The 21,802-nt window shown below is 55.0% G+C and overlaps 12 protein-coding genes across 12 annotated transcripts; 6 read left to right on the top strand and 6 right to left on the bottom strand.

The window, feature by feature from the left end:
• Nucleotides 1-372: 372 nt before the first annotated feature.
• Nucleotides 373-2,150, bottom strand: N7474_005126 (AP-2 complex subunit sigma; the record flags this gene model as incomplete). The annotated part of the gene is made up of 6 exons (XM_057196541.1): nucleotides 373-474; nucleotides 529-759; nucleotides 857-886; nucleotides 957-980; nucleotides 1,030-1,185; nucleotides 1,581-2,150. The coding sequence occupies 6 exons, from the start codon at nucleotides 2,148-2,150 to the stop codon at nucleotides 373-375; spliced, it is 1,113 nt and encodes a 370-aa protein (XP_057053937.1).
• Nucleotides 2,151-2,423: 273 nt separating this feature from the next.
• On the bottom strand, nucleotides 2,424-3,402 carry dph5 (diphthine synthase; the record flags this gene model as incomplete). The annotated part of the gene is made up of 3 exons (XM_057196540.1): nucleotides 2,424-3,021; nucleotides 3,085-3,209; nucleotides 3,268-3,402. 3 exons carry the CDS (start codon nucleotides 3,400-3,402, stop codon nucleotides 2,424-2,426), a joined length of 858 nt encoding a protein of 285 aa, XP_057053936.1.
• Nucleotides 3,403-4,082: 680 nt separating this feature from the next.
• On the top strand, nucleotides 4,083-6,016 carry N7474_005124 (transcriptional regulator SPT3; the record flags this gene model as incomplete). The annotated part of the gene is made up of 3 exons (XM_057196539.1): nucleotides 4,083-5,078; nucleotides 5,129-5,953; nucleotides 6,011-6,016. 3 exons carry the CDS (start codon nucleotides 4,083-4,085, stop codon nucleotides 6,014-6,016), a joined length of 1,827 nt encoding a protein of 608 aa, XP_057053935.1.
• A 367-nt stretch (nucleotides 6,017-6,383) lies between these two features.
• Nucleotides 6,384-7,083, bottom strand: N7474_005123 (blue light-inducible protein Bli-3; the record flags this gene model as incomplete). The annotated part of the gene is made up of 2 exons (XM_057196538.1): nucleotides 6,384-6,809; nucleotides 6,880-7,083. The coding sequence occupies 2 exons, from the start codon at nucleotides 7,081-7,083 to the stop codon at nucleotides 6,384-6,386; spliced, it is 630 nt and encodes a 209-aa protein (XP_057053934.1).
• A 71-nt stretch (nucleotides 7,084-7,154) lies between these two features.
• Nucleotides 7,155-8,201, bottom strand: N7474_005122 (uncharacterized protein; the record flags this gene model as incomplete). Its single annotated transcript, XM_057196537.1, has 2 exons — nucleotides 7,155-7,171; nucleotides 7,883-8,201. The coding sequence occupies 2 exons, from the start codon at nucleotides 8,199-8,201 to the stop codon at nucleotides 7,155-7,157; spliced, it is 336 nt and encodes a 111-aa protein (XP_057053933.1).
• A 540-nt stretch (nucleotides 8,202-8,741) lies between these two features.
• On the top strand, nucleotides 8,742-9,380 carry N7474_005121 (U4/U6-U5 snRNP complex subunit SNU23; the record flags this gene model as incomplete). The annotated part of the gene is made up of 1 exon (XM_057196536.1): nucleotides 8,742-9,380. One exon carries the CDS (start codon nucleotides 8,742-8,744, stop codon nucleotides 9,378-9,380), a length of 639 nt encoding a protein of 212 aa, XP_057053932.1.
• A 172-nt stretch (nucleotides 9,381-9,552) lies between these two features.
• Nucleotides 9,553-12,204, bottom strand: N7474_005120 (baculoviral IAP repeat-containing protein; the record flags this gene model as incomplete). The annotated part of the gene is made up of 4 exons (XM_057196535.1): nucleotides 9,553-11,500; nucleotides 11,551-11,660; nucleotides 11,713-12,009; nucleotides 12,067-12,204. 4 exons carry the CDS (start codon nucleotides 12,202-12,204, stop codon nucleotides 9,553-9,555), a joined length of 2,493 nt encoding a protein of 830 aa, XP_057053931.1.
• A 361-nt stretch (nucleotides 12,205-12,565) lies between these two features.
• Nucleotides 12,566-14,149, top strand: N7474_005119 (phosphatidate cytidylyltransferase; the record flags this gene model as incomplete). Its single annotated transcript, XM_057196534.1, has 2 exons — nucleotides 12,566-12,580; nucleotides 12,638-14,149. 2 exons carry the CDS (start codon nucleotides 12,566-12,568, stop codon nucleotides 14,147-14,149), a joined length of 1,527 nt encoding a protein of 508 aa, XP_057053930.1.
• Nucleotides 14,150-14,449: 300 nt separating this feature from the next.
• N7474_005118 (histidinol-phosphate transaminase) lies at nucleotides 14,450-15,801 on the top strand (the record flags this gene model as incomplete). Its single annotated transcript, XM_057196533.1, has 3 exons — nucleotides 14,450-14,537; nucleotides 14,583-14,757; nucleotides 14,814-15,801. The coding sequence occupies 3 exons, from the start codon at nucleotides 14,450-14,452 to the stop codon at nucleotides 15,799-15,801; spliced, it is 1,251 nt and encodes a 416-aa protein (XP_057053929.1).
• A 546-nt stretch (nucleotides 15,802-16,347) lies between these two features.
• N7474_005117 (putative integral membrane protein Pth11-like) lies at nucleotides 16,348-18,069 on the top strand (the record flags this gene model as incomplete). The annotated part of the gene is made up of 1 exon (XM_057196532.1): nucleotides 16,348-18,069. One exon carries the CDS (start codon nucleotides 16,348-16,350, stop codon nucleotides 18,067-18,069), a length of 1,722 nt encoding a protein of 573 aa, XP_057053928.1.
• Nucleotides 18,070-18,614: 545 nt separating this feature from the next.
• On the bottom strand, nucleotides 18,615-19,454 carry N7474_005116 (DNA-directed RNA polymerase core subunit RPB5; the record flags this gene model as incomplete). The annotated part of the gene is made up of 3 exons (XM_057196531.1): nucleotides 18,615-19,140; nucleotides 19,210-19,292; nucleotides 19,353-19,454. 3 exons carry the CDS (start codon nucleotides 19,452-19,454, stop codon nucleotides 18,615-18,617), a joined length of 711 nt encoding a protein of 236 aa, XP_057053927.1.
• Nucleotides 19,455-19,703: 249 nt separating this feature from the next.
• bfr1 (putative nuclear segregation protein (Bfr1)) lies at nucleotides 19,704-21,444 on the top strand (the record flags this gene model as incomplete). The annotated part of the gene is made up of 3 exons (XM_057196530.1): nucleotides 19,704-19,838; nucleotides 19,993-21,165; nucleotides 21,226-21,444. 3 exons carry the CDS (start codon nucleotides 19,704-19,706, stop codon nucleotides 21,442-21,444), a joined length of 1,527 nt encoding a protein of 508 aa, XP_057053926.1.
• Between the last annotated feature and the right edge of the window lie 358 nt (nucleotides 21,445-21,802).

Genomic DNA, 21,802 nt, shown 5'->3' with positions numbered 1-21,802 from the left:
TCTGAGCTTAACATGCCGAAGAAAAGGGTGGCCCGTGGTATGGATATGCTGGTGCCTGTCCCTCCCGGCGCATCTACGGCAGTGATTTTCGGCAGTTGGGGGATCCTGTACTACAGACCCGACGACCAGGGCGGACATGAAGAATCAAAGGGAAAAGCTTGGCATCGGACCCTAGCCGGGGCGGTGATCTCGACATTGAGCCACGGAATGTCGAGCGAGTGCAATTTCTTTTCTTTCCATGTATACAGACAAACAATAGATATCCCCGGAACCCGGAACGCCATGCAATGAATGGATGACTGGAACAACGGCCATGGGCGAGGCCCGCCGTTATAGTAGTAGCAGTGATAATTCAGCTGGCAGGAATAAGGATCACTCCAGCTTATCCAAATGCTCCAGCCGGGTCAGAACGACCTGCTTGCTCGTCTCTTCAATCTCGCCCGCGAGAAAGACCTCGTCCAGAATGGCATAGACCTGGATGAGAGTTAGCACGTCCAAGAGAATATGTGTCGCCCGAGCCGAACACACCTTGTAGAAATTAAACACCAAGTCCAGTTCACACACATTCCCAAAGAACTGGTCCAGCACCTCGACAAAGAAATGGATGGCCTCCAGGTATGCCAGCTCGTTGTCGTTGGCGTCCACGCAGACGCAGAAGAATAGCCCTGCGTACCGGCGGTAGACGATCTTGGTGCTGCGGCGGAATTCGACAAAGTTGGATTGGTATTTCTGGTCTCGTGGTGCAACGAGGCGGTGGACCTGAGTAGGTGTTAGTTGTGGGTGTCTGCAGTGGAGTGTGCTTGGAGCGTCGTGATGGTGGTGGTGGTGGTGGTGATGACGATGAAGTGGAACGAACCTCGCCTTTGAGCTTTACTTTCTCCTCATCCTGTGGCTGCGGTCAGTCCATCGTCTCTTCGAGGGGGTTCAGATGGACACTCACGCTGTACGGCGCATACCACTTTGCCAGTCGAGTCTTCCCCCTTTTACCGGCATTAGTATGGACTCGAAAGATACCCTGGGAATACTCACTGGCGGTTCTGGACCAGGATAAACGAAAGAACCATCGCGACAGAGATCACCGGGCCGGCATCCGTCAAGCTCGGGGAGTTGCAGAAGGTCGTCGTTATCAGCAGAGCTCCCCCTCGTATACTGCCGGGGTTCACCGCCTTGCTCGACACTGTGTATCTGGAGGAGTAGTAGAGGAGTAGTTAATCTGACTTAAATTATTACCATGGCACTATTCGTTTGGCCCCAAAGGTTTTAGGATCTTATAGTAATGGATACAAGTAACAAATATGTAATAGTGGTGAATATGTAGCGCAATATATAGACAATCATAAGGCATCGAATTCGTCAGTCCCGAACACAAGTGCCAAGGACACGCAAAACAAAACTCCATTGCTCAAAGGGGGAAAAGCCCTGCAAAAGGCTGAGGTGCTAGCCATGGCCCGGCACGATCAATCGTTGGTGGCAGCGGTGGACGTGCTCAGTCGGTTGAAGAACTTGGTCAACCGAGACTAAACAGACCAACAATTAGCGTTCATCCAGTCACACTGCAAGTTAAATAGAAGCAAACTCACAGCAACACTCTGCGGTGACCCCGGAGTCCCTGGCTCAGTGGTCCGCTCGCCCTTCTCGCTCCCATAACTAACATCATCAAACTCATCCTCCTCATCCTCGGAAGGGGGATACCAGCGCTCCGGATCCCCATTATAAACCAAATGCCAACCAATCTTCTCACCAGGCGCAATACGATCCCTCAATTCCTCCAACGCAGCCATCTGGTCCTGCGTCAAGCCCGAGCCCTGTTCAACAGCATCCTCAATATTCTCACCAGGCCCCATACCCGCGGGGATCTCGCCGCCGTCGGGGATGGTCAGCACGCGTGCGCCGACGTACGCATAGTCCTGGCTGACGGTGTTGCTAGACTCATCGGCGGGATCGTAGTACTCGATGAAGCGCAGCTCCGGCAGGCGAGGCATCAGGTCGGCCTGTGTGCGCTCGAACGATTTGAGAAGGAGTTCTGTCGTCAGTGGTTGCTGGAGGTATTCGGCTGCCGCTTCTTCCAGGTTGTGTAGCACGATGTACACGCGAATGCCGGTGAAGCCTGCGCGGGGCCAGCGGAAGCCGTGGAGCATGTAGACGGGCATTGTGGTGGTGGAGGGTGAGGATGAGAGGCGGGGGTAGAGAGCGATCGTGGGTGGTGTACGGAAAGGTGTCGGAGTCAAGTCATTCAGACATGGCTGGGGTTGACAAGGGTTGGTGATAGATCGAATTCGATCGGATTGCATTTGGCCCGAGCTCGGCCAGTGATCCACTAACAACCGAGATCAATTGGACCACTATACAACAGTAGATACTGAATGATTATTGGTGAGGATATTTTAATTTTATTATCTAACATCATAACTCATATGGGAGAATCACAGACTATGCCCATAGCCCTTCTGATAGCTCGCATCAAAGGTCCCCTGATCCACCGCGTACGTTCGAATATAGTCCCTCTCCAGATCGTGCGTCCGCCGGCCCAGCAACACGAGACTATGCAACGGCGCCCCCATCTCCACCTGCGACAATTCCTGTAGGGTCCCAACAACCATTTTCTGGTCCGGCGCGCCCACTCGGGCCGCTCCGACCGCCAAACTGTCCGGCCCGTACACACCCTCTTTGCGCTCCTCCTCCGTCTCCAGCATCTGCGCCGCGCATTGCGCAACGGTCATGTACCGTGGCGGCTCGAAGATGCGCCGCCCACGCGCAAGGTTCTCGAGCGACTGTTCCTTCACCTTGATATCCAGCAAGACCAGGGTGTGCAGGCCCATCTGCACGTTCTCCTTGACGCGGTCATAGAAGGAGGATGGTTTCCAGGTTTCGGTGAAAAAGACCATGCTCACGGTTTGGCCGAAGTTGTACAGCTGCAGACCGGTGCAGCCGATGCCGGACATGATGGAGGCGTTGGGCACGACGCGGGTTTCAATGCCTAGTTCGCGGGCGCGGAGGACGAGGTCGGTGTGTGTTGTTGCGCTGGATTTGAATTAGTATGGGTCGGCCAATTGGAGAGAGAGAGAGAGAGAGAGAGAAGCATACCCAAATGGATCGCCGACCACTAGGAATACTACATCCTTTTGGTCTGCGCCGGCCAGGATGTCGTCGCTGCCGCTCTCCACTAGTTCACGGTCGGCCTCAATCACGGGACGGCCATAGAACGCTTCCTACTGGCCATTGGACATTAGATATCGGTAGTTGTATAACCAGATCAAGAACACTCACGAGCTTGGCCTTGTCGACCAGCAGGATACTGGTGTATGCTTCGAGGTACACCCGTTCGGCCTTCTTGACAATCTCCAGTCCTCGGACTGTGATGTCAGTCTCATCTGCAAGACCCAGGCCTACCAAGTGCAACATATTGGCAGAATTGAGGGAATAGAGAGAACTTGAAAATCAAGTGTAGCGGAGAAAGAATAGGGCGGGACCCCGGAAGAACCTTTCCCCGGCTATCGTGATCCCTATCTGCTGCCACTCCATCTGTCGCGCGGTACTTCACATCGTCAGTTTGGTGCTGTGGTTTGTGTCGCGAGAGGTTGTTGGTTCCCCACGCTGATTAATTGTCTCGGCGCACTGGTGCCTTTATCTCTGCTCTTCTCTCTTCCACTTCCCACTACCATTGACCCTCCACCGCCACCATGAGCTCAGATCGTGCGCCAAAGTATCGGCAGGAGATCCAACAGGTGAGTCCTATCTACCCTCCTCCGTGTCGTCAGTGTATCAGTGTCTGGATGTCTTCCTGGTCTCGAAACAATATGGCTGGACCATGACTGGTGTGGAGGAATATCGCACAGGCACTAGTCAGTGCATCGCCTGATATGCCTTCTCCATGAGGTGGTGCATCTTTTCATGCGGTGCTGCTTCGCGAATAACCAAGCAGAGAGTGTCTGTTTACCCCCTCTGTTACCTTGTCTTTCTGCCTTCCCAACCTGCTTCCTCTCATCCTTTCTATCCGATTCACAACCGACCGCACCCGAACCTCTCTTCACACACCCTGCTCATTCTTAACGCCCTGCTTCTTATCCTGTATCCTTTGCACCATGTATGTGATGGTCAAGAAACCGGTCCAGAAGAAACAGTGCTCGGAGACCCTCTCTGCTAGCTCGAGCTTCGAGATCCTGCCCACCGAGTCTGAGGTCACAGACCCCGGCTCCTCGATCGAGGATACCGGCTCTCCGACTGAGAGTGACCGCGAGATCATGAAGGCTGTCCGACGTTTCATGAAGGACTACTTCCCGGGAGTTGAGCCTGATCTTGCGGATGAGAAAGATCTTCCCTACGAGGCCGACGAGGAGTCTGGTGATGAAGGTGTCCTGCCCTGGCACGAACAGCTGCCTACCCCGAAGCAGGTCTATTACCTGTCCGAGTCTCCTTCTGTCGCCTCTGCCCAGGGCGAACCGGGCCCCGATGACAATGCTCCTACCCCGGGAGATTTTGGTCAGGCTGCTTGGGCCCATGAACATGCGTTTGCCCAAGAGGAAGAGGAGGAAAAGGAAGATGATGAAAGCTCCGATGACGACGAACCAACTCACAAGAACGGAGATCGCAAGGACAACGACGACGATGACGACGTGGTCGGCCCGGGCCTTGGTGCAAATGCGGCGATCCCAGAGGCAAACCCACAGCCCGATGATCCTGCCGCTGACCAGGCTGGTTCGGGCCGCGATGGAAATTTGGCAGGTCCAATGGGTGGACCGCCCAAGCCTGTCAAAGCAGTGGGCTTCACCCTCACACCCTGCTTCACTAACCTGCTTCTGGGTCGCGACCCTGGCTATGGAGTTGACAGCGAGTGTGCTGCTTCCGCGAATTCGATTGCTGACCATGAATCTTCTGATTCGGATACCGATTCCCAGGATTCTAACGACGCCCAGGAAGGCATCCACACGGACAACAAGACTGACACTGAGAACTTCTTCAAAGATATGCTTGCTGATTTGATTCAAAAGATGATGTTTGTCTCTGGTGAAACTGCCGAGCCGTCCGCCGAAACCACCACACTGATTGAAGAAATCACTCGCCAGCAGGTCATTGAGATTGTAAGAATCCCCACCCCTTTCTTTCATGTTCTGTGCTAACCCGCTCACAGCTGAGCCGCAGCACCCAGCTTGCTACCCGTCGTGGCGTGCGCTCGATCTCTACTGACGATCTCATCTTTCTGATTCGCCACGACAAGGCTAAAGTCTCGCGCCTGCGCACTTTCCTGTCCTGGAAGGATGTCCGCAAGAACGTCAAGGACTCAGATGACAAGGGCGGTGGCGATGCGGCCGACTTTGCAGCTGCTGATGACACCATTGCTGGCGGCGTTGCCGGTCCTCAGGATATGGCCGCCAAACCTAAGAACAAGCGTGCCAAGGTCGGCCTTGCCTGGGATGTCAATTCCTTCTACTCCATCCAGGTCCCAGAGCGCGAGGACGAGGAAGACGAGGAAGAGGAAGAACAGAATTACGCAACCCTGCAGCGCCTTGCGGCCGCCGACGAACGCACCAAGTACATGACTCGGGAGGAGTACGTCTTTTGGTCTGAGTGCCGCCAGGCCTCCTTCACCTACCGTAAGAGCAAGCGTTTCCGCGAGTGGGCCGGCTTCGGCATCGTGACTGAGTCCAAGCCGAACGACGACATCGTCGACATCCTGGGTTTCCTCACCTTTGAGATTGTCCAGACCCTGACGGAGGAGGCTCTGAAGGTGAAAGAGCGTGAGGACCATGAGAAGAACCGTGGTGGTGGCGACAGCGAGAACTCTAAGAAACGCAAGCGCGAGACCGGTCTCTTCGATCCGCCTGAGGAAGGCCGCACTCCCATCGAGCCTCGCCACGTCCGTGAGGCCTACCGCAAGCTTCAGGCGACTCCGCAGAAGCAGATCGCCATGCTTCTTCACAACGGTCGGGTGCCAGCTCGCCTGCCTCTTAGACTGGTGGGTTTTCTTTTTCTCATATCATCTACTCTACCTTGCTTACTGACGTTCCTGCAGATCTAATTTGTTTTCTCTTTTTATCTTTTCAATGGCTTGGAGAGGTCTGGCGTTTGAGCGATATGAATTCACGATACCCATGGTCAAGGGGGGGTTCATTCTACTGCGATTGAGATACATTGTTTTTACTGGTGACTATGGTCAAGTAACTGCTTGTTCGATTATTTTCCTTTCAACGGTGACTGAAGTGGAAGGAAAGGGAAATCCTGCAAATGTTTGGAGTATCAGACTGGGCACATACATTACGAGGGACAAATCTGTTTTCCTTTTGCTTTTTGTCTTTCAACACCAGAATCCAGATATGTTCCTTGTTCTATTCTAATCTCTCCATTCATTCATTCAACAACAACCCATAAATCATTCATCATCCATCTCAATGGCTCCCCCTCCACTCCACAAACTCCTCCCCTGTAATCTCCCTAATAGAATTGATACTGGGCACATCCCCCTTAACAGCTCCCTTCACAGTGTCATACGCGCGCCCCAAAATCCCCTTCTTCGACATAACGTGCGTCGCCAGCTTCGCCTCCAGCCGAATGACACCAATGCGCGGATCCGTGGGCCCGCCATCGTGCACCCCGTCGCCCATGTCGCCGAGCCATGCCTTTAGGGCGGGCGAGTAGAATTTTTGCACAGTCTCTGGGTCAGCGAGCACGCTAGCAGATCCAGAGATGCTGGCCCAGCCGCCGCTGATGGGGTCGAGGAAGGACATGTTTGTTTCTCTGGGGTGGGTTGTCAGGTCCATTGTTTTGCCGGAGAAGAGGTTTGTGTGGAAGATTAGGTCGATGCCGCCATGTTCCTTGAGAGGGGATTATTAGTTAGCTTTTGCGGAAACGAGAAGCGGATTAACTCATGAATGGAGGACATACCGTTGAGGCTAGTGCCATACAGCGCGAGACCAATAGATCTCCATTCGACTGCATGGTGGTCAACATGCCAAACTTGATTTCCGAGATGAAGTTGACCAGGTCCTCAATCTTCTGGGACAGTGGCGGGTTCTCGAAATTCTGTGTTTTGTAGGGATCCACGGGGTGTTGGCCCGTGGAGGTGTTGATGGTTGCGTTGGTGGACATTTTGACGGTGGTGTAGATATGTGAAAATGTAGGAGAGTTCGCGCGACAAATATATCTGTGTAGGGTGGTATTTAGTTGTATGTAGTAGCTTTCCTGTTTGACTGATGTGATCGCATTGGTCTATAAATGCAGCTGCTGGCGTCGTTGTGACGTCAGTGATAGTATCAGGTTCTCAAACTTTCAACAACGGATTATTGCTTCTCCTGGCGTTATGGGTTGATCTTATTAAGATTTTCATGACGGAGTGTAGATCTAGTCCTTGCATCTTGCGGTTAGTCGACATCTTCGTTAAAAGGTTATACCATCATAGAGCTTACTATGCGCTGGGTGTTTCTCAGACCAGCTCTCAGGCGGGTTAATGATGGTACACAAATAGTTAGTAATGCCTTGATGGCGTTAGACAGATGGAGGCACTGGATTCTGGAAATGAAGTAGTTCTCAGCAACCCAACCCAGCCTCAAAAGAGCGCTGCTGCTGGACAATGTCTGCCTAATTGGCCATCCTAACAGAGACAAAATGTCAGCAATTTGATCATATGAAGATGGACTATTTCACTACTCACCTCTGTAGAAGAGTCCACAAAATATGTAGCAGAACAGACATAGCCCCGATAATTAATGCTGTGAAAATCACGAAGTATATATCAGCCTCACCCATCTCCCCAACGTCAACAACACTAGAACAATAAAACACAAACCTTCAACCCCCCACACTCTCAAAATCCTCCTTGGAGCCTTCCCTTGAAACCACCAAACAGGCACCTGCCGACAAGTCCTCCCCTCAACAACCCAACACCCACCCCTGGTGGCACGACACTCCAAATGGCGTCGGCGGCGGTCCATAATCCTCCGAATGCGCCAGTTACAGAACGATTCGTCCGTGCGGAAGGAGCATTGCTCCATGGGACACTCGAGTTTGCGCTCGAAGCGCTCGACGAGCCAGTTGACTTTCAAATGCACGCCAGTGTAGACTAGGCTGTAGAAATGGCGGGAGGTGTGTTTTAGGGCTAGTGCGTCTGGGTAGGAGAGGGAGGTAGCTATTTGGATGTGGAGTTCTGAGGGGAGGGCTGTTAGGCTTTGGTTTGAGGGAGTCGGGGGTTGGTTTGGAGGTTGGGTCATGGTGAACTGTGGTGGTGCTGACCGGGGGTTGGTGTTGGGGTTAGTTGATGTATATGTATGTAGGGGTGGAAAATTGGTGCCTGGTTTGTTTGTCTGGGTGAGACTGCCACGTTGACCTGCTTGGAAAGTAAATAGGATATATAGAATTGCAGGCTTACAGCAACAGTGGGAAATATGTCTGCTCTTGCGACGCTTCTCCGATGGGCTGGTTATATACTGTGCGACGGGCCCATCAACTCGAGGCTGAGCAGACACCAGCCCCGACGCCACAACATCAGCGCTAGCTAAACATTCCCAGCATAGGGAACAAATAAATAAAAGAAACATGTAAATGATCGTTAACACCATCATTTACAATCTTATAGCTATAGCTCCATGTAGGTAACATCGTCGCAGCTTTCACAGCTGACGCTTACTAACCCACCCGCCACTCAAGCTCCAACATCCTTTGCACAGCATCTTTTCCTGTCCAGACAACCACCGACACCGACACCGACACGTCGTCCAAATCCCTCTTCTCCAGCCATAAACACCTCCAAAATGTCCAAACCCACAGCGGGCGACTCTGACACCTCGTTCCGCAAAACATGGGACAAAGAAGAATACGCGCAAAAAGCCGCCGACGAAGAAGCACGCCGCAAAGCTGAAGGCAAAGCGCGATACGAAGCAAAGCTCCTGGGCAAGAAATACCATGCACCGGTCGACTACAGCGCACTGGATGCAACGAGCGCGCGCAGCCAGCGACTGGATGTGTACTCGCAAGTGGGCAAGACGACGATCGTGGCGGCGGGGTCGGCAGTGGGCAAGAGAGGACGAGGCGCCGGGTTCTACTGCAAAGACTGCGACCTGACGTTCAAGGATAACTTGCAGCTTGTGGAGCACTACAATAGCAAGCAGCATTTGATTGCGACGGGCCAGAGTGGGGAGGTTGCCAGGGCTTCTGTTGCGGAGGTGAGGGAGAGGTTGAGGATGTTGGCGCATCGGAAGAGGGTGAGGGAGGAGGAGGAGAGGAGGGCGTGGCAGCTGGATCTTGGGGAGAGGCTGAGAGAGCGCGAGGAGCAGGAGTCGAAGGAGAGGGAGGAGAAGAGGCGGAAGAGGAATGAGAAGCGGAGGAAGGGTGGGGAGAACGGCGTGAAGCAGGAGGATGAGTGGGAGGGACGGTTGGGCATTATTGCTTGACCTTTATAGGGGGAAAATTCATGACATAGATACCCGGCGTTTTGGGGGACTTTACTACGTATTAGGTGTTTTGCGTGAAAGGCATTCGCATTGCAAATTGAAATAACATCATATCAGATTAACGCCGATGTCCATATTCCCCAAAAGAACTAACGCCTGGCAATGCCGCAACTCAGTCAATGCACTCGATCGCGTCCAGGCGCCGCATGGCCCGTCCACCTTCTCTCTCAAACACGCCGACGAGCCTCTCGCATTCCCGTTTCAGTCGTTCCTCGCCGTTCTTTGCGTTCCACATAATCCATTCCTCCACCGTCATCTTCTTCTCCGGGCTGGTCAGCCCTGCTTTGGCATCTTTGAGAACTCCGGCCAGATCGGCGTTCTCTTTATCGCTGGCTTCGCCGGAGAGGATGAAGTCAACATCCACCGGAGTCCATGGGTGCACCGGCTTGGCGGAGACATTGCGTTTTGATGGCGAGGGCGTGGTAGCGGCCAGCGGGGTGCGCTCCTTCGGTGGCGATACGACAATTGGTGGACGTGATGCGGAAGGTCGCGCAGATGGTGGCCGATTCTCAGCATCTGAAGACTGCGGTGACATTGATGGGGCGTATTGACGAGCTGCCGGAGGTGAGGCAACCTTCTTAGCCTTACGCTGCTCTGGAACATTATGCCGCGACTGGGAACTAGCCAAGGACTCGGCGAGGTGCTCGGCTGGGATATCGCTGTATCTCTTCGTAGTCTTTGCCGGCACGTTTCGCGTTGTCCGGTGTGAGCGTTGAGGCGTTGGAGAAAGCTGCTGCGGAGGCGCTACCATCTCGACCTGGTCAGGTATATCCTCTGGAGTCTGGAAGTCATCATCATCGTCAACTTGGACGGGAGACTCGAGGACCTCCTCCGGCTCGACCGGCTCCTCATGGTGTGTTGTTTTCTTGGCAGATTTCTTGGACTTCTTCGCCGGAGCATCCTTCTTCTTGGTTCCCTTCTTCGACGCAGTCTTGCTGGTCGGTTCAGGTTCAGGTTCAAGCTCAGACTCAGGCTCTGGCTCCTGACTTGGCCCTGGGTGACGATTGATAATTTCCACAGACACAAAAGACTCATGGCGGTCATGATCGTCAGCAACAGACTTGGCACCGATTGACTCTCGCGTCTCTTGCGCCTTGGACTTGGTCTTCTTGGTTCCCTTTTTGGGGGCCTTCGCAGTCTTCGACTTGGCTGGTGATTCCTTGACCGGTGACTCAATCTCCTCCACTGCCACGGGTTCTTCGCGATCAACTACTTCCTCATCCGCATCCTGCGCTTGCTGCTCGGCTTTTGTGGCGGCCTTGGATTTCTTGGTCGATTTTGTTTTCTTCAATGTACGCGTCTGCGCGGGCTCCGGGTCTGGCTCGGCTGATTCCTGCTCGTCGGCTTCTAGGCCTGCTTCAATGGCCGCCTCTATCTCCGAATCACGCGGCACGCGAGCTTTGGATGTCGCTCGAGAAGCTGTAGAAACATCCGACACCTTTCGACTCTTCGATGCAGCCCCCTTCTTCGAGGCCTTCCGACCCTTTTTGGTCTCTTTTTCAGGGACAGGCTCGTCCACTGGCTCAGCATCCGGCATGGCGTAGTCATTGGTCTCGTATTTGTTTGATTGCGCAACGCTGCTGCTGCGTGTTCTCGTGGCACGTCGTTTTGCAGGAGGCTCCTCAGGCTTTGTGTCTTCCGACTCTTCAATGTCGACGGGCTGCGCGTTCATCTCCTCGCTGGCTCTCTTCTTTCCACGAGTCGCTCGTTTCGGTTTTGGTTTCGGTGGCTCTGGTTGCGCAAGTTCGATGCTGTCGACATCTATCGCATCGACGGGTTCTTCTTTCTTGCTCTTCGTGCCCTTTCCTTTGGCTTTGGTAGACTTCTTGGTGGACTTGGATGATTTCGTGGTAGCTTGGGACATAATGCTCTGGTCCATTGCGTCGTCGACATCCATCTCGGGTTCGTCGGCAGCAACTGTGGTAGCAACGGACTGTGTCGACAGCCGGGATGCCTTCGAACTACGCGGTTTCTTGGCTTTGGACGCTTTCCCTTTCTTGGTTGGGGGTTGGGCAAAGACGAAAAAAGAGCAATCCGAGGAGCGGCGGTGGTGTTCATCACTACATGACGGTTAGTAGTGATGCGCAAGAAAGCGCTATGGGATACTTACAAAGGATCATCCTTGGGCTCCCAGCCGTCGAGAGACAGCTTACAGTAGACACAACTGGCCAAATCATTGCTTTCTTCCGTCGGGGCAAAGAACCACCCGCCTTGGACCATCTGTCGCGCGGCGCGTTAGCATGAGCTGAGAATGTGTTTGTGACACTTATACCTTATCTGACTGACACACCCAACCTCGCTTTCCATCGTGAGGCCATGCCGACCCAAAGGTGGCAAGTCGCGCTTGTGTGACGCGCTCGCCAGTCGGATCCTCGATCTCGGCGGGGTTGGAGCTGCGTTGTTGGATATCCATCATAATGGCCCATGCGCAGTCCGGCGCATGCTTGAGATGCTCGTCAATCGGGTTATCCTCCTCTTCCCAGCCATCCAGTGCTCGGTGGCAGTGGAAACATGTCGTGTTGTCGGGATTGGTCTCGTAGGGCTTATAGTAGAAACCCGCATGCGCCAACTAGGAATTCAGCAAGTCAGTGATCGGACAACAATTGAAAGAAAATTCCGAGCATACATCTGCGGGCGAGGGACTCTTGTGAGGCCATGCAATGTGCTTGGAGCCTTTTGTGACGGACGATCTCCGCTTCTCGGGCTTCAGCACTATATCGAAGCTGGCCAGGCGGGCGGCGAAGGTATCCATTTCGGAGCCCATGATGTGTGTCGAGAGCGGGACAGAGTGCCCCAATTCCAAAACAGAAAAACAAGGCCGCGTCTTGGGGGTGGGAGGTGAAATGTGCCGGTTCAAACACGCCAGTGGTGGTGTCTGTTTACTCGGTTGCCGGGCATGTCAACACACGCCCTCACGTGATGTGCGTCTCATTACCTAAGCCCAGCCCAAACGGGAAGGCACCTCGGAAGCACGTCAGAGGGAAGGAGCCAGTGCGACATTTGTTTCTCCTTTCTCGTCCACACTTGGTCACTGCCCACTGCTTGAACCAACCACCGATGCTCCCTGGTCTGCTTCGTTGCTCGCGCCGTGCGCTCCGTCCCTCTTCCCATTCCGAATTGCAGCCATGCGAGAAATAGCGGTACGCACTTCAGATCACTTCTATCGAGGCAAAGAATACTGACGATCCATTCTCTAGATGGTTGCTTACCGGAGCGCTGTCCCCGGCTCTCTCTCACGCATTCGTGTCAATCCTTCTTCTCTTCCGGGGGTGCCCGCCTCAACCCGCTTCTTCTCGATCGAATCCCGCTCGATCTTACAGCATGGCCGTCGCGGGTTAGCGGGGCATGGATTGTCAAGCAGCTCTAGGCTGTCGCTGTTATACGGGTGTACGAGGACGTCCTCGGCATCGTTCTCGACCTCCCCATTACTAGCGGATAAGGATTGGGATCACAACCCGAACCTGTCGATCAGCAACTTCTCCGAGCTTCCGTCCAAGGATTTCGGGGTGAACCAGCACATGATAATCAACCAAGAATTCAAGGAAGCTTTACGGCAGATCCTCTGGCAATTCCGAGCACCAATCCGGTATGCATTTGCTTATGGATCCGGGGTCTTCCCACAGTCCGGCAGTGCGAGTCCGTCAACCTCCGCACACCCCTCTGCCCCGGTAGCTATCCAGCAGATGCAAAAAGGGTCGGGGAAAATGATTGATTTTATCTTTGGGGTCTCCTATTCCCAGCATTGGCACGATTTGAACTTGGGCCAACATCGTGACCACTACTCCGGCTTGGGCTCGCTCGGCTCGTACGTGGTGTCGCAGGTGCAGGACCGCTTTGGGGCTGGGGTCTATTTCAATACCCATATCACGGTCAATGGGACATTGATCAAATACGGCGTGGTGAATCTGGACACGTTGTGTCGCGATCTCACTCAGTGGAATACCCTGTACCTTGCCGGTCGTCTGCACAAGCCGGTCAAGATCCTGCGGGACCACCCTAAGGTTCGGTTAGCCAACCAGATGAATCTCCTGTCTGCTCTGCGAGTGGCGCTACTGCTGCTCCCAGAGCGGTTCAGCGAGTTCGAGCTCTACAGCACCATTGCCGGACTCAGCTACATGGGAGACCTGCGCATGGTCCTCCCGGCCGAAGACCCCGGCAAGGTGCGCAATATCGTGTCTGGTCAGATGGCACACTTCCGGCGACTGTACGCGCCACTGATCACCAACCTCCCCAACGTCAACTTCCAGGATCCCCGGTGCAGCCAGAACGACTGGATCGATGATCCCGAGGCCATCTTGGCCATGGTCCAGGACATGGACCCGGTCAGGCGCGGCAACATGGTCCGGCGTCTCCCCGACTCGTTCCGCGAGAAGCTATACTTCCAATACCAGGGGCGCTATGCGATCCCGCGCGCGGAGTTCAACAAGATGATGGAGGAGAGCACCGACACCGATCACGAGGTCCGGCGGCCGCAAGGTGGCCCCTTTGAGCAGCGCATTGCCAGCGACAGCCAGCTCCAGGAGGAGGTCTCGACGTCTATCATGAAGACGATCCGGTGGCCCAGCACGGTGCAGACCATCAAGGGGCCGCTGACAGCGGGCATTGGCAAGAGCTGGAAATATATACAGGAGAAACGGGAGAAACACAAGAAGGCGCGCAGCAACGCCGTGGCAGCCAGCGAGGCGCCGAAGAAGGAGAAGAAGGAATGAGTATCATCTAGATGTATAGGGTCATTGGGCATATGAGGGCGTTGTGGTTTTGACATGTACCAAAAGAACAAAGACTATCAGCATACATAAAGCGTTACTGTGGCAGTCACGCTTATTTATTGTCTACAGGTATCTCGTAATGTACCTCTTGAGTTCTACTCTAGTAGCATATACTGTACCTCTGGTGTTCTACTATAGGTGCACTGACTCATTCCGCCCGATAAAACCATCTCCCCGCCACCCCACCCACTTTTCTCTCGACCTTTCTTGTCTACCCTTGCACATAGATACCATTGCACAATGGCAGCCCGCACATCACCCTTCGACTTGTCAAAATGTGCACGACCGAATATCCTGCAATTGCAGCCCTACCGCTGTGCCAGAGAGTGTGTCCGCCCTTATTCCCCGATACCGGTGGTCCGCGCTAATTGAGTCAGTGACTACAAAGATGACGGGACGAACGTGCTCCTTGACGCCAACGAGAATGCCTACGGCCCCGGTCTGGTCCTGAACAGTGAGGGCGCATTGCAGGCAGATGGCGCGGGAGGTTCAACAGGCGCATCGAAGCCTGAGATTGATTTCCTGGGGTTGAACCGGTACCCGGATCCGTACGTGCAAACCTTCCATGGAAGACAAGACCACATCAAGCTGACTTTCAGTCAAGTCACCAGATCGAATTGAAGCAGCTCTTCTGTAACCTTCGCAATACTCACCACCACACCCCCAAGACCCTGCGACCGGAGAACCTCTTCGTCGGCGTCGGCTCCGACGAGGCCATCGACGCGCTGCTCCGGTGTTTCTGCGTGCCGGGCAAGGACAAGATCCTGACCTGTCCGCCAACATACGGCATGTACAGCGTCAGCGCGCAGGTCAATGACGTCGCGATCGTCAAGGTCCCCCTCGACGCAGCCAATGGGTTCCATCTTCAGCCGGACAAGGTCAACGAAGCACTCTCGGCAGACCCGTCCATCAAGCTGGCCTATATCTGCTCCCCCGGGAATCCGACGGCGAACCTGATCCGCAAGGAAGACATCCAGGCGGTGCTCGAGCACCCGACGTGGAACGGGGTGGTGGTCGTCGACGAGGCATACATCGATTTCGCCGAGGAGGGCGCCAGCCTCGCCGAATGGGTAACCGAGTGGCCGAACCTGGTCGTGATGCAAACGCTCAGCAAAGCGTTTGGGCTAGCAGGGATCCGACTAGGCGTGGCGTACAGTTCACCCGCGATCGCCCAGCTGCTCAACAGCCTCAAAGCACCATACAACATCTCCAGCCCGACCAGCGCGCTTGCAACGGCCGCGTTGTCCGCGCCCAACATGGCCGTGATGCGCCGCTACCGCACGCAGATCGTCGCCCAGCGCGAGCGGCTCCTGCGCGAGCTCCCGCTAATCCCGGGCGTGGGCCGGTTCCTGGGCGGGCACGCGGCCAACTTCCTGCTGGTGCAGATCCTTGATAAGGATGGGTCACCCAGCAATGTCACCGCGGCGGCGACTTACGAGGCTATGGCGGAGAAGCGCGGCGTGGTCGTGCGCTTTCGAGGTAAGGAGCTGGGCTGTGAGGGTAGTCTTCGGATCACGGTTGGGACGGAGGAAGAGGTGACTACGTTCTTGCGTGAGTTGCGAAGCGTGCTGGCGGGACTGCATGCTAGCTAGCCAGGGGATTGAGCCTGTTCGGGGATGGTCAAGGTGATTATGATGATTATGGTGATTAGGGTGATTAGGGTTTGGTCTGTGACTGGACTAGCGAGTAATGATAGACATAGAGAGCAGGAGTCCGACGGGTCTCCTATCGATTCAGAATGCAACATACACTCGGGCGCAGCCACTCAGCCCCCAGAACAAAAGTCCTGGTCGTTTCGGGTGGGCCGTGCCGGATTGATCCTTGCTGATAGCGATGTATCTACTAGTACACCGCAACACGAGCGCCTAGGCTATCACTGCGCGATTAAAACCCTAACGTCACTGGCTGGACTCGACCATGTTATCGTATAACTTTCTTTTCCTCCGGGTCAGGCCGACCCCTCTCGCGTGGCTGAACCTTTCTTACTTCTATCTCTTCTCGTTTGATGATTACTCCTTACATATATCCTAGTACCTCTCCTCCCCTCTCTAGAACGACACCACTCGAATCATCCTCACCCACTACCCGAATCCGCCGCCCCACTAGAGCTAGCTATGTGAAAGCACCGACCACCTGCCATGGCCGGCCTCAGCCTCTCCCCCAGCCCGCCCGCCAGCCAGACACGCGAGCAGGTCAACCCGACCCTGATGATGAGCTGGTGGGCAACCGCCTTCTCCCTAGCCATCATCGTCGTCCGGCTGTGCGGGCGCTATGTCCGCATCGAGCGCCTCTTCCCCGAGGACAAGATCATGATGGCCAGCGTGATCCCGCTCGTCATCCGCATGGTCCTGGTGCATTTCGTGCTGATCTATGGAACGAATAACACCACCACCGCGGGGCTGTCAGCGGCCGATATCCATTCGCGACAGATTGGCTCCAAGCTCGTTCTGGCCGCCCGCATCTTCTACGCCATCTTTATCTGGACGGCCAAACTGACCGTCTGCGAGTTCCTGAAGCGTGTCACCGGCTTGGTTTGGCGCCGCTCTGTCGTGGTCTTCCTGCGCCTCATTCACTTCTTCCTCGCCTTGACCCTCGTGGCTGTCGTGTTCGCAACCCTCATCGAATGCCACCCCTTCGATCACTACTGGCAGGTCGTGCCCGACCCCGGACCAGCCTGTCGCGCCGGGTACGCGAATCTCATCACAATGGGCACCTGCGACGTGATCACCGACTTACTGCTAATCGCTTTTCCCGTGCCCATCGTCCTCATGGCGCACATGCCACTCAAGCGCAAGATCTCGCTCGTGCTCCTCTTCTGCCTCTCGCTGATCCTCGTCGGGATCACCTGCTATCGCGTGCCCTCCGTGATAGAACACCACGGCTCGCAGCAGTACCGCTCGCTGATCGCCTCGTTCGAGATCCTCGGCGCAACCGCCGTCTCCAACTGCCTCGTCATCGGCTCCTTCGTCCGTGACCGCGGCGTCAAGAAACCAAAGTATAAGCCTCACCAGGGCTCCGCCTCTGTCACCGAGAGCATGGATCAATCCTCCGTCCGCAGAAACACCGTCATGCATAACCAATGGGGCAGCGACTCCGACCTCGCAGCGGACCTGGGCATCCGCCTCAACCCAAAACTCTACTCGTCGGGTTCATCCGCCGTGTCGGATCTGGCTCTCCCCCGCCCTACGCCGCCCGTCGCCCCTTATGCAATGGCGCGCACGGGGACAATTGACCAGACCTGGTCCTTTGCGGCAGATAGCCAGAAGAGCAGACCGTCCGCCGAGTACCATGAGAATGAGCATGACGGCGGCTACCCTGTCTCTCCGAAAGAATACATTCCCACCATCCAGTCCCCGCGCGAGAAACCCCTTCTCGCGCCGCGCTCAACCTCAACCCTCTCCTCCCCGCGCCGGATATCTTTCTTCGATGTCGGCGGCCTACTAGACCAAACCCCGCCCTCGCCCGCCGGTCCACAAACCCTGGCGCGAGACCACGATCTCCTCGAGCCACAGCAGTGGTCCGGGCGCGGGAGTCGTGCGTTTCTAGAAGATATCGGCGGTATTACACGAGTGGCTTCTTCGCCGCCTTCTGCTGTTGTTCCGCCTGCTGCTCCAGCTGTCGCTGCTACGCAATTCCCAGTTCATCCCTCTCAGCAGCTCCCTCCCCTTCACACTCACCTTTCTTCTCCTCTTGCGGCTGGTGAATCATCTGCTGCTGCTGCTGCTGCTGCTGCTGCTGCTGCTCCACTGCCAGTGCCGCCGTATCGGCCGCCCTCTGACTTGTCGATTCGAGTGGGCGTTGAGTTGCAGGATGTCGGTGGGCTCTTGTCCGAGCGTAATGGTTCGGACGAGAAGGTGTGAGGTTTTATTACATATGTTACTATACCCTGCGTGACGACTTTCGTTGTTCTTCTTTTCTATCGGGTTGGATTTATTTGCTTAGGGGTTAATTTCTGGTCTGGGAGTTTGTGTCTGGTATTTCCCTGGTGACTTGTTTAGCATTGGAGTTGGTTGGGTTGGAGTTGGGCTTCAATGGACATAGCAGTCTGACTCTTGTCATATATACGAACTCACGACGAAACGAATTGTGAATAGTTAACAAATACCTGAAGACAAGAAGGTATCAAGTACATTTCCTCTAATTGATTGATTGATCGCGACAATGGACATTACTATGTAGATCAGAAGAATCCTCATCCCCATTTCCCACAATGAATGACGGAGACACACTTCGCCGGTACGCCATGCTGCCCATAATACAGTTTTTTCTTTCTTTTTGCTCCTGGTCTCGGTGGGTATCCATCTTGTCTTCTCCCTGCGGGTATAATGTCACACATAGGGGACGACTTCCACTCGAGCAGACGCAACAGACTCGACAAACCCTGCAGTAGAAACCCAATCCCGACCTAAATCACCCAGCGATAACTGGCATACCGCCCAGCCGTCTCACTCTTCCGAATAATCTTCACCACCTGCCCCCTCCGTAGACCCAGATACCGTGCCACAGGATCCGACACCTGTATACGCGGCAACTGCGACTCCTTCAGGCGGTAGCGCTCCAGCAGACGGGCCTTCTCCTCGGGACTGAGAAGCACATGCTTCGGCACCAGTTCGTGGCGGGTGATGTTGACCAGCAGATCCTGCTCCTGGAAGTGCTCGCAGATGCGGCCGGGGATGCCAGACAGTAAACGCACAGCCGAGGGCGAGATGGGCGTTTGCGTGATGAAGATGCCGGTGTGGTAGTTGTTCTCGTCGATGAAGTGGTTGAAGGCCCGCACTTGCTTCGTGCCCACGGCCGTCGAGTCGGGACAGAAGTCTACGTAGATCAGGCCGCAGTCGGGCTGTGGGTCGGGGTTGGATTTGCTGGGGAGAGGGGTGTATTTCTGTTTCATGAGCTCCGTGGGCCGCGCGGAGGTTTTCATCTTGTTGCGACTGGGGGCGGGTGGATTAGCAGGTGCTTTTTATTTTTCTTTCGTTCTCTTTGGATGGATGATTGCATACTCAGGATATCCCAGTGGGTCGGAGAATTTGTCTTTGAACTGGTCCAGTGTGATCTTCAGTTCACCTTCTGTGATTTCGTAGCCCTGCGTGCCAAATCGCAATGGTCAGCTTTGATCAAGGGTAGCAGGTGGTCTAGTGCCTACCCGGTCGACCAGCAGCTCCAGCACTGTCTTCCAGGTGCGCCAGAGACGGATCATCTCCGTATTGGCAGCATCTGCATTCTGCGACGCAATGTCTCCGTCCATGGTCGCGGTGGTGGGTGGGAGGGTGTGAAGGGGAAAGGTGAGTGTCAGTCGAACAAAAATCGGCTGGCGGGAACACTTAATTCTGCCCGTCCATTAGTTAAGCGGAGAACCAGGCCGAATCATCGAAAGGGGAATGGCTTCGCCGTTATTATTATTTTTCGCCTTCCCGTCTTCGTTTTTTCTCTTCCTTTGTTCCTTTCTTGATTTCGCTCTTCTTTTGAAAGAATTTTTTTTTTGGTTTCTTTCACAATGGCTGCTGTCGCTGCTGCTGCTGATGCCCCTGCCCCAGAGGCTCGGGTCAGGCCTTCCAAGCCCGATGAGGAGGCCTACAAGGCCAGTCTCGCACAAGCCGAAAAGGAGCACACTGCTGCTCAGGAGAAGCTGGTATGATCACCCACTGTCATTGATGGTCTCATCATATTTTGAGCAATCAATTCCACAGCCTTCACTCATGCCCTCACTTCGGACGGTGTGGGCTCGTGATCGGGTTGCCGCAATTTTTGCCCGATCGAGTCAATGGCTAACACAGTCACCTTAGAACGCAGTCAAAGCCAAGCTGGAAGGTGCCAAACCCAACAACCAGGACTCCCCCGTCGCCAAGAAGCAGCAGGAACTCCGTACCGAACTGTCGTCGATCCGCCAGAAGCAGCAGGGTTTCAAGTCCTCGCGGTCCAGCACCCTGGAGAAGATCAATGCGATCGAGTCCACTCTGAAGGCCCGCATTGCGGAGCAGAACAACTCGCGCGGCAAGATGGCTTTCAAGAGCGTCGACGACATCGACCGGGAAATTGCCCGTCTGGAGAAGCAGGTCGACTCGGGCACCCTGCGTCTGGTGGACGAGCGCAAGGCCCTGTCGGACATCTCGAACATGCGCAAGCAGCGTAAGAGCTTTGCCGGACTGGACGAGGCCCAGAAGGGCATCAATGACCTCAAGGCCCAGATCGCCGAGCTCAAGAAGACCCTGGACAACCCGGAGTCCAAGGCTCTGAGCGACAAGTATACCGAGATCCAGAAGCAGCTGGATGCCATCAAGGCCGACCAGGACGGCGTGTTCAAGAACCTCAACTCGCTGCGCGATGAGCGCACCAAGCTGCGCGCCGAGCAGCAGGAGAAGTTCGCTGCGATCCGCTCTATCAAGGACAACTACTACAAAGCCCGCCGTGCCTACAAGGAGTATGAGGATGAGGCCTGGCGTGTTCGTCGCGAGCGCCAGAAGGCCGAGCGTGATGCTTTTGAGCGCGAGAAGCGCAAGAAGGTTGCTGATAAGAAGCTGGAGGAGGCCTCGCACCCGGCTTTCTCGGATGAGATCCTGACCGCGCAGGGTCTGATCCGCCACTTCGACCCGGCTTTCAACTTTTCCGCGCTCGGTCTGGATGACAAGAAGGACGAGGGCAGCAACTTCCGCGCCGAGGTCGGCCGCAAGGTGGACGACTCTGGTCTGAAGGGCGTTCGGGTTGTTCGCAAGGAGGAGCGCGAGGAGGACTACTTCGCCGGCACCGGCGGCAAGAAGGGCAAGAAGGGGAAGAAGGGTGGTGCTGCGGGTGCTGCTCCCGAGGCGGCCAAGTTCAACATGAACGTCGGCATCATCGAGGAGTTCGCCAAGGTCAAGGTCGACCCGCCCATGAACCAGGCCGACGTGCCCGCCGTCGTGGAGAAGCTTGCGGCTAAGATCCAGGAGTGGAAGAAGAACCAAGCCAGCAAGACCGAGGAGGTAAGCAAGCCATTGTTTCCCTCCCGCTTCCATTTTCGCGTTTGCTAATTTTATGCACAGAACATCAAGAAAGCCAAGGAGGAGATCACCCGCCTGGAGGAGGAAGAGGCCAAGATCGCCGCCGAGCCCAACGGCCGTACCACCGACGATGCGAAGAAGCCCGCGATCAAGCAGGGCGTGAACGGTGCCCCGACGGCCGAGGCCGAACTGGCGCAGGAGAAGGACGCGGTGGCTGATGCTGAGGACGAACTGAAGGCCTCGCTCGAGGACCAGGCATAGTCTTGTCTATAACATGGACGCTCTCTGTATTTTCGTGTTTGTGCGCTCGTGCATTATTCCATATTCCGGATTGTCTCATACGTGGACCGTTGCGACGACTTAAAAGCCTCGCCTCAGCGAATGTGTCATATTCCAATTTATTGCTTTCTTATCATGCTCCCAACAGACCTGCCTACTGTAGTATAGAAAATGTTGCCTCAGGCACCAAACCTTACTCATCCGGATCCCCGGACTGCGCCTCTTCTAGTTCGTCACCTGCAGTTAGTTTCTCGGCGCTTCCGGTTTCCACCTCTTGCCGCCCTTCCGTTGCCTCTCGAAGCCCTCCGATTTCCCAATCTCTTCCACCGCTTCCATCCTT

The sequence above is a fragment of the Penicillium riverlandense genome, assembly GCF_028828495.1.
Source record: "Penicillium riverlandense strain IBT 135883 chromosome Unknown utg000003l_segment0_segment0, whole genome shotgun sequence".
In the NCBI taxonomy this organism is placed as follows: Eukaryota; Fungi; Ascomycota; class Eurotiomycetes; order Eurotiales; family Aspergillaceae; genus Penicillium; species Penicillium riverlandense.
This window is presented reverse-complemented; position numbering and strand designations above follow the sequence as displayed.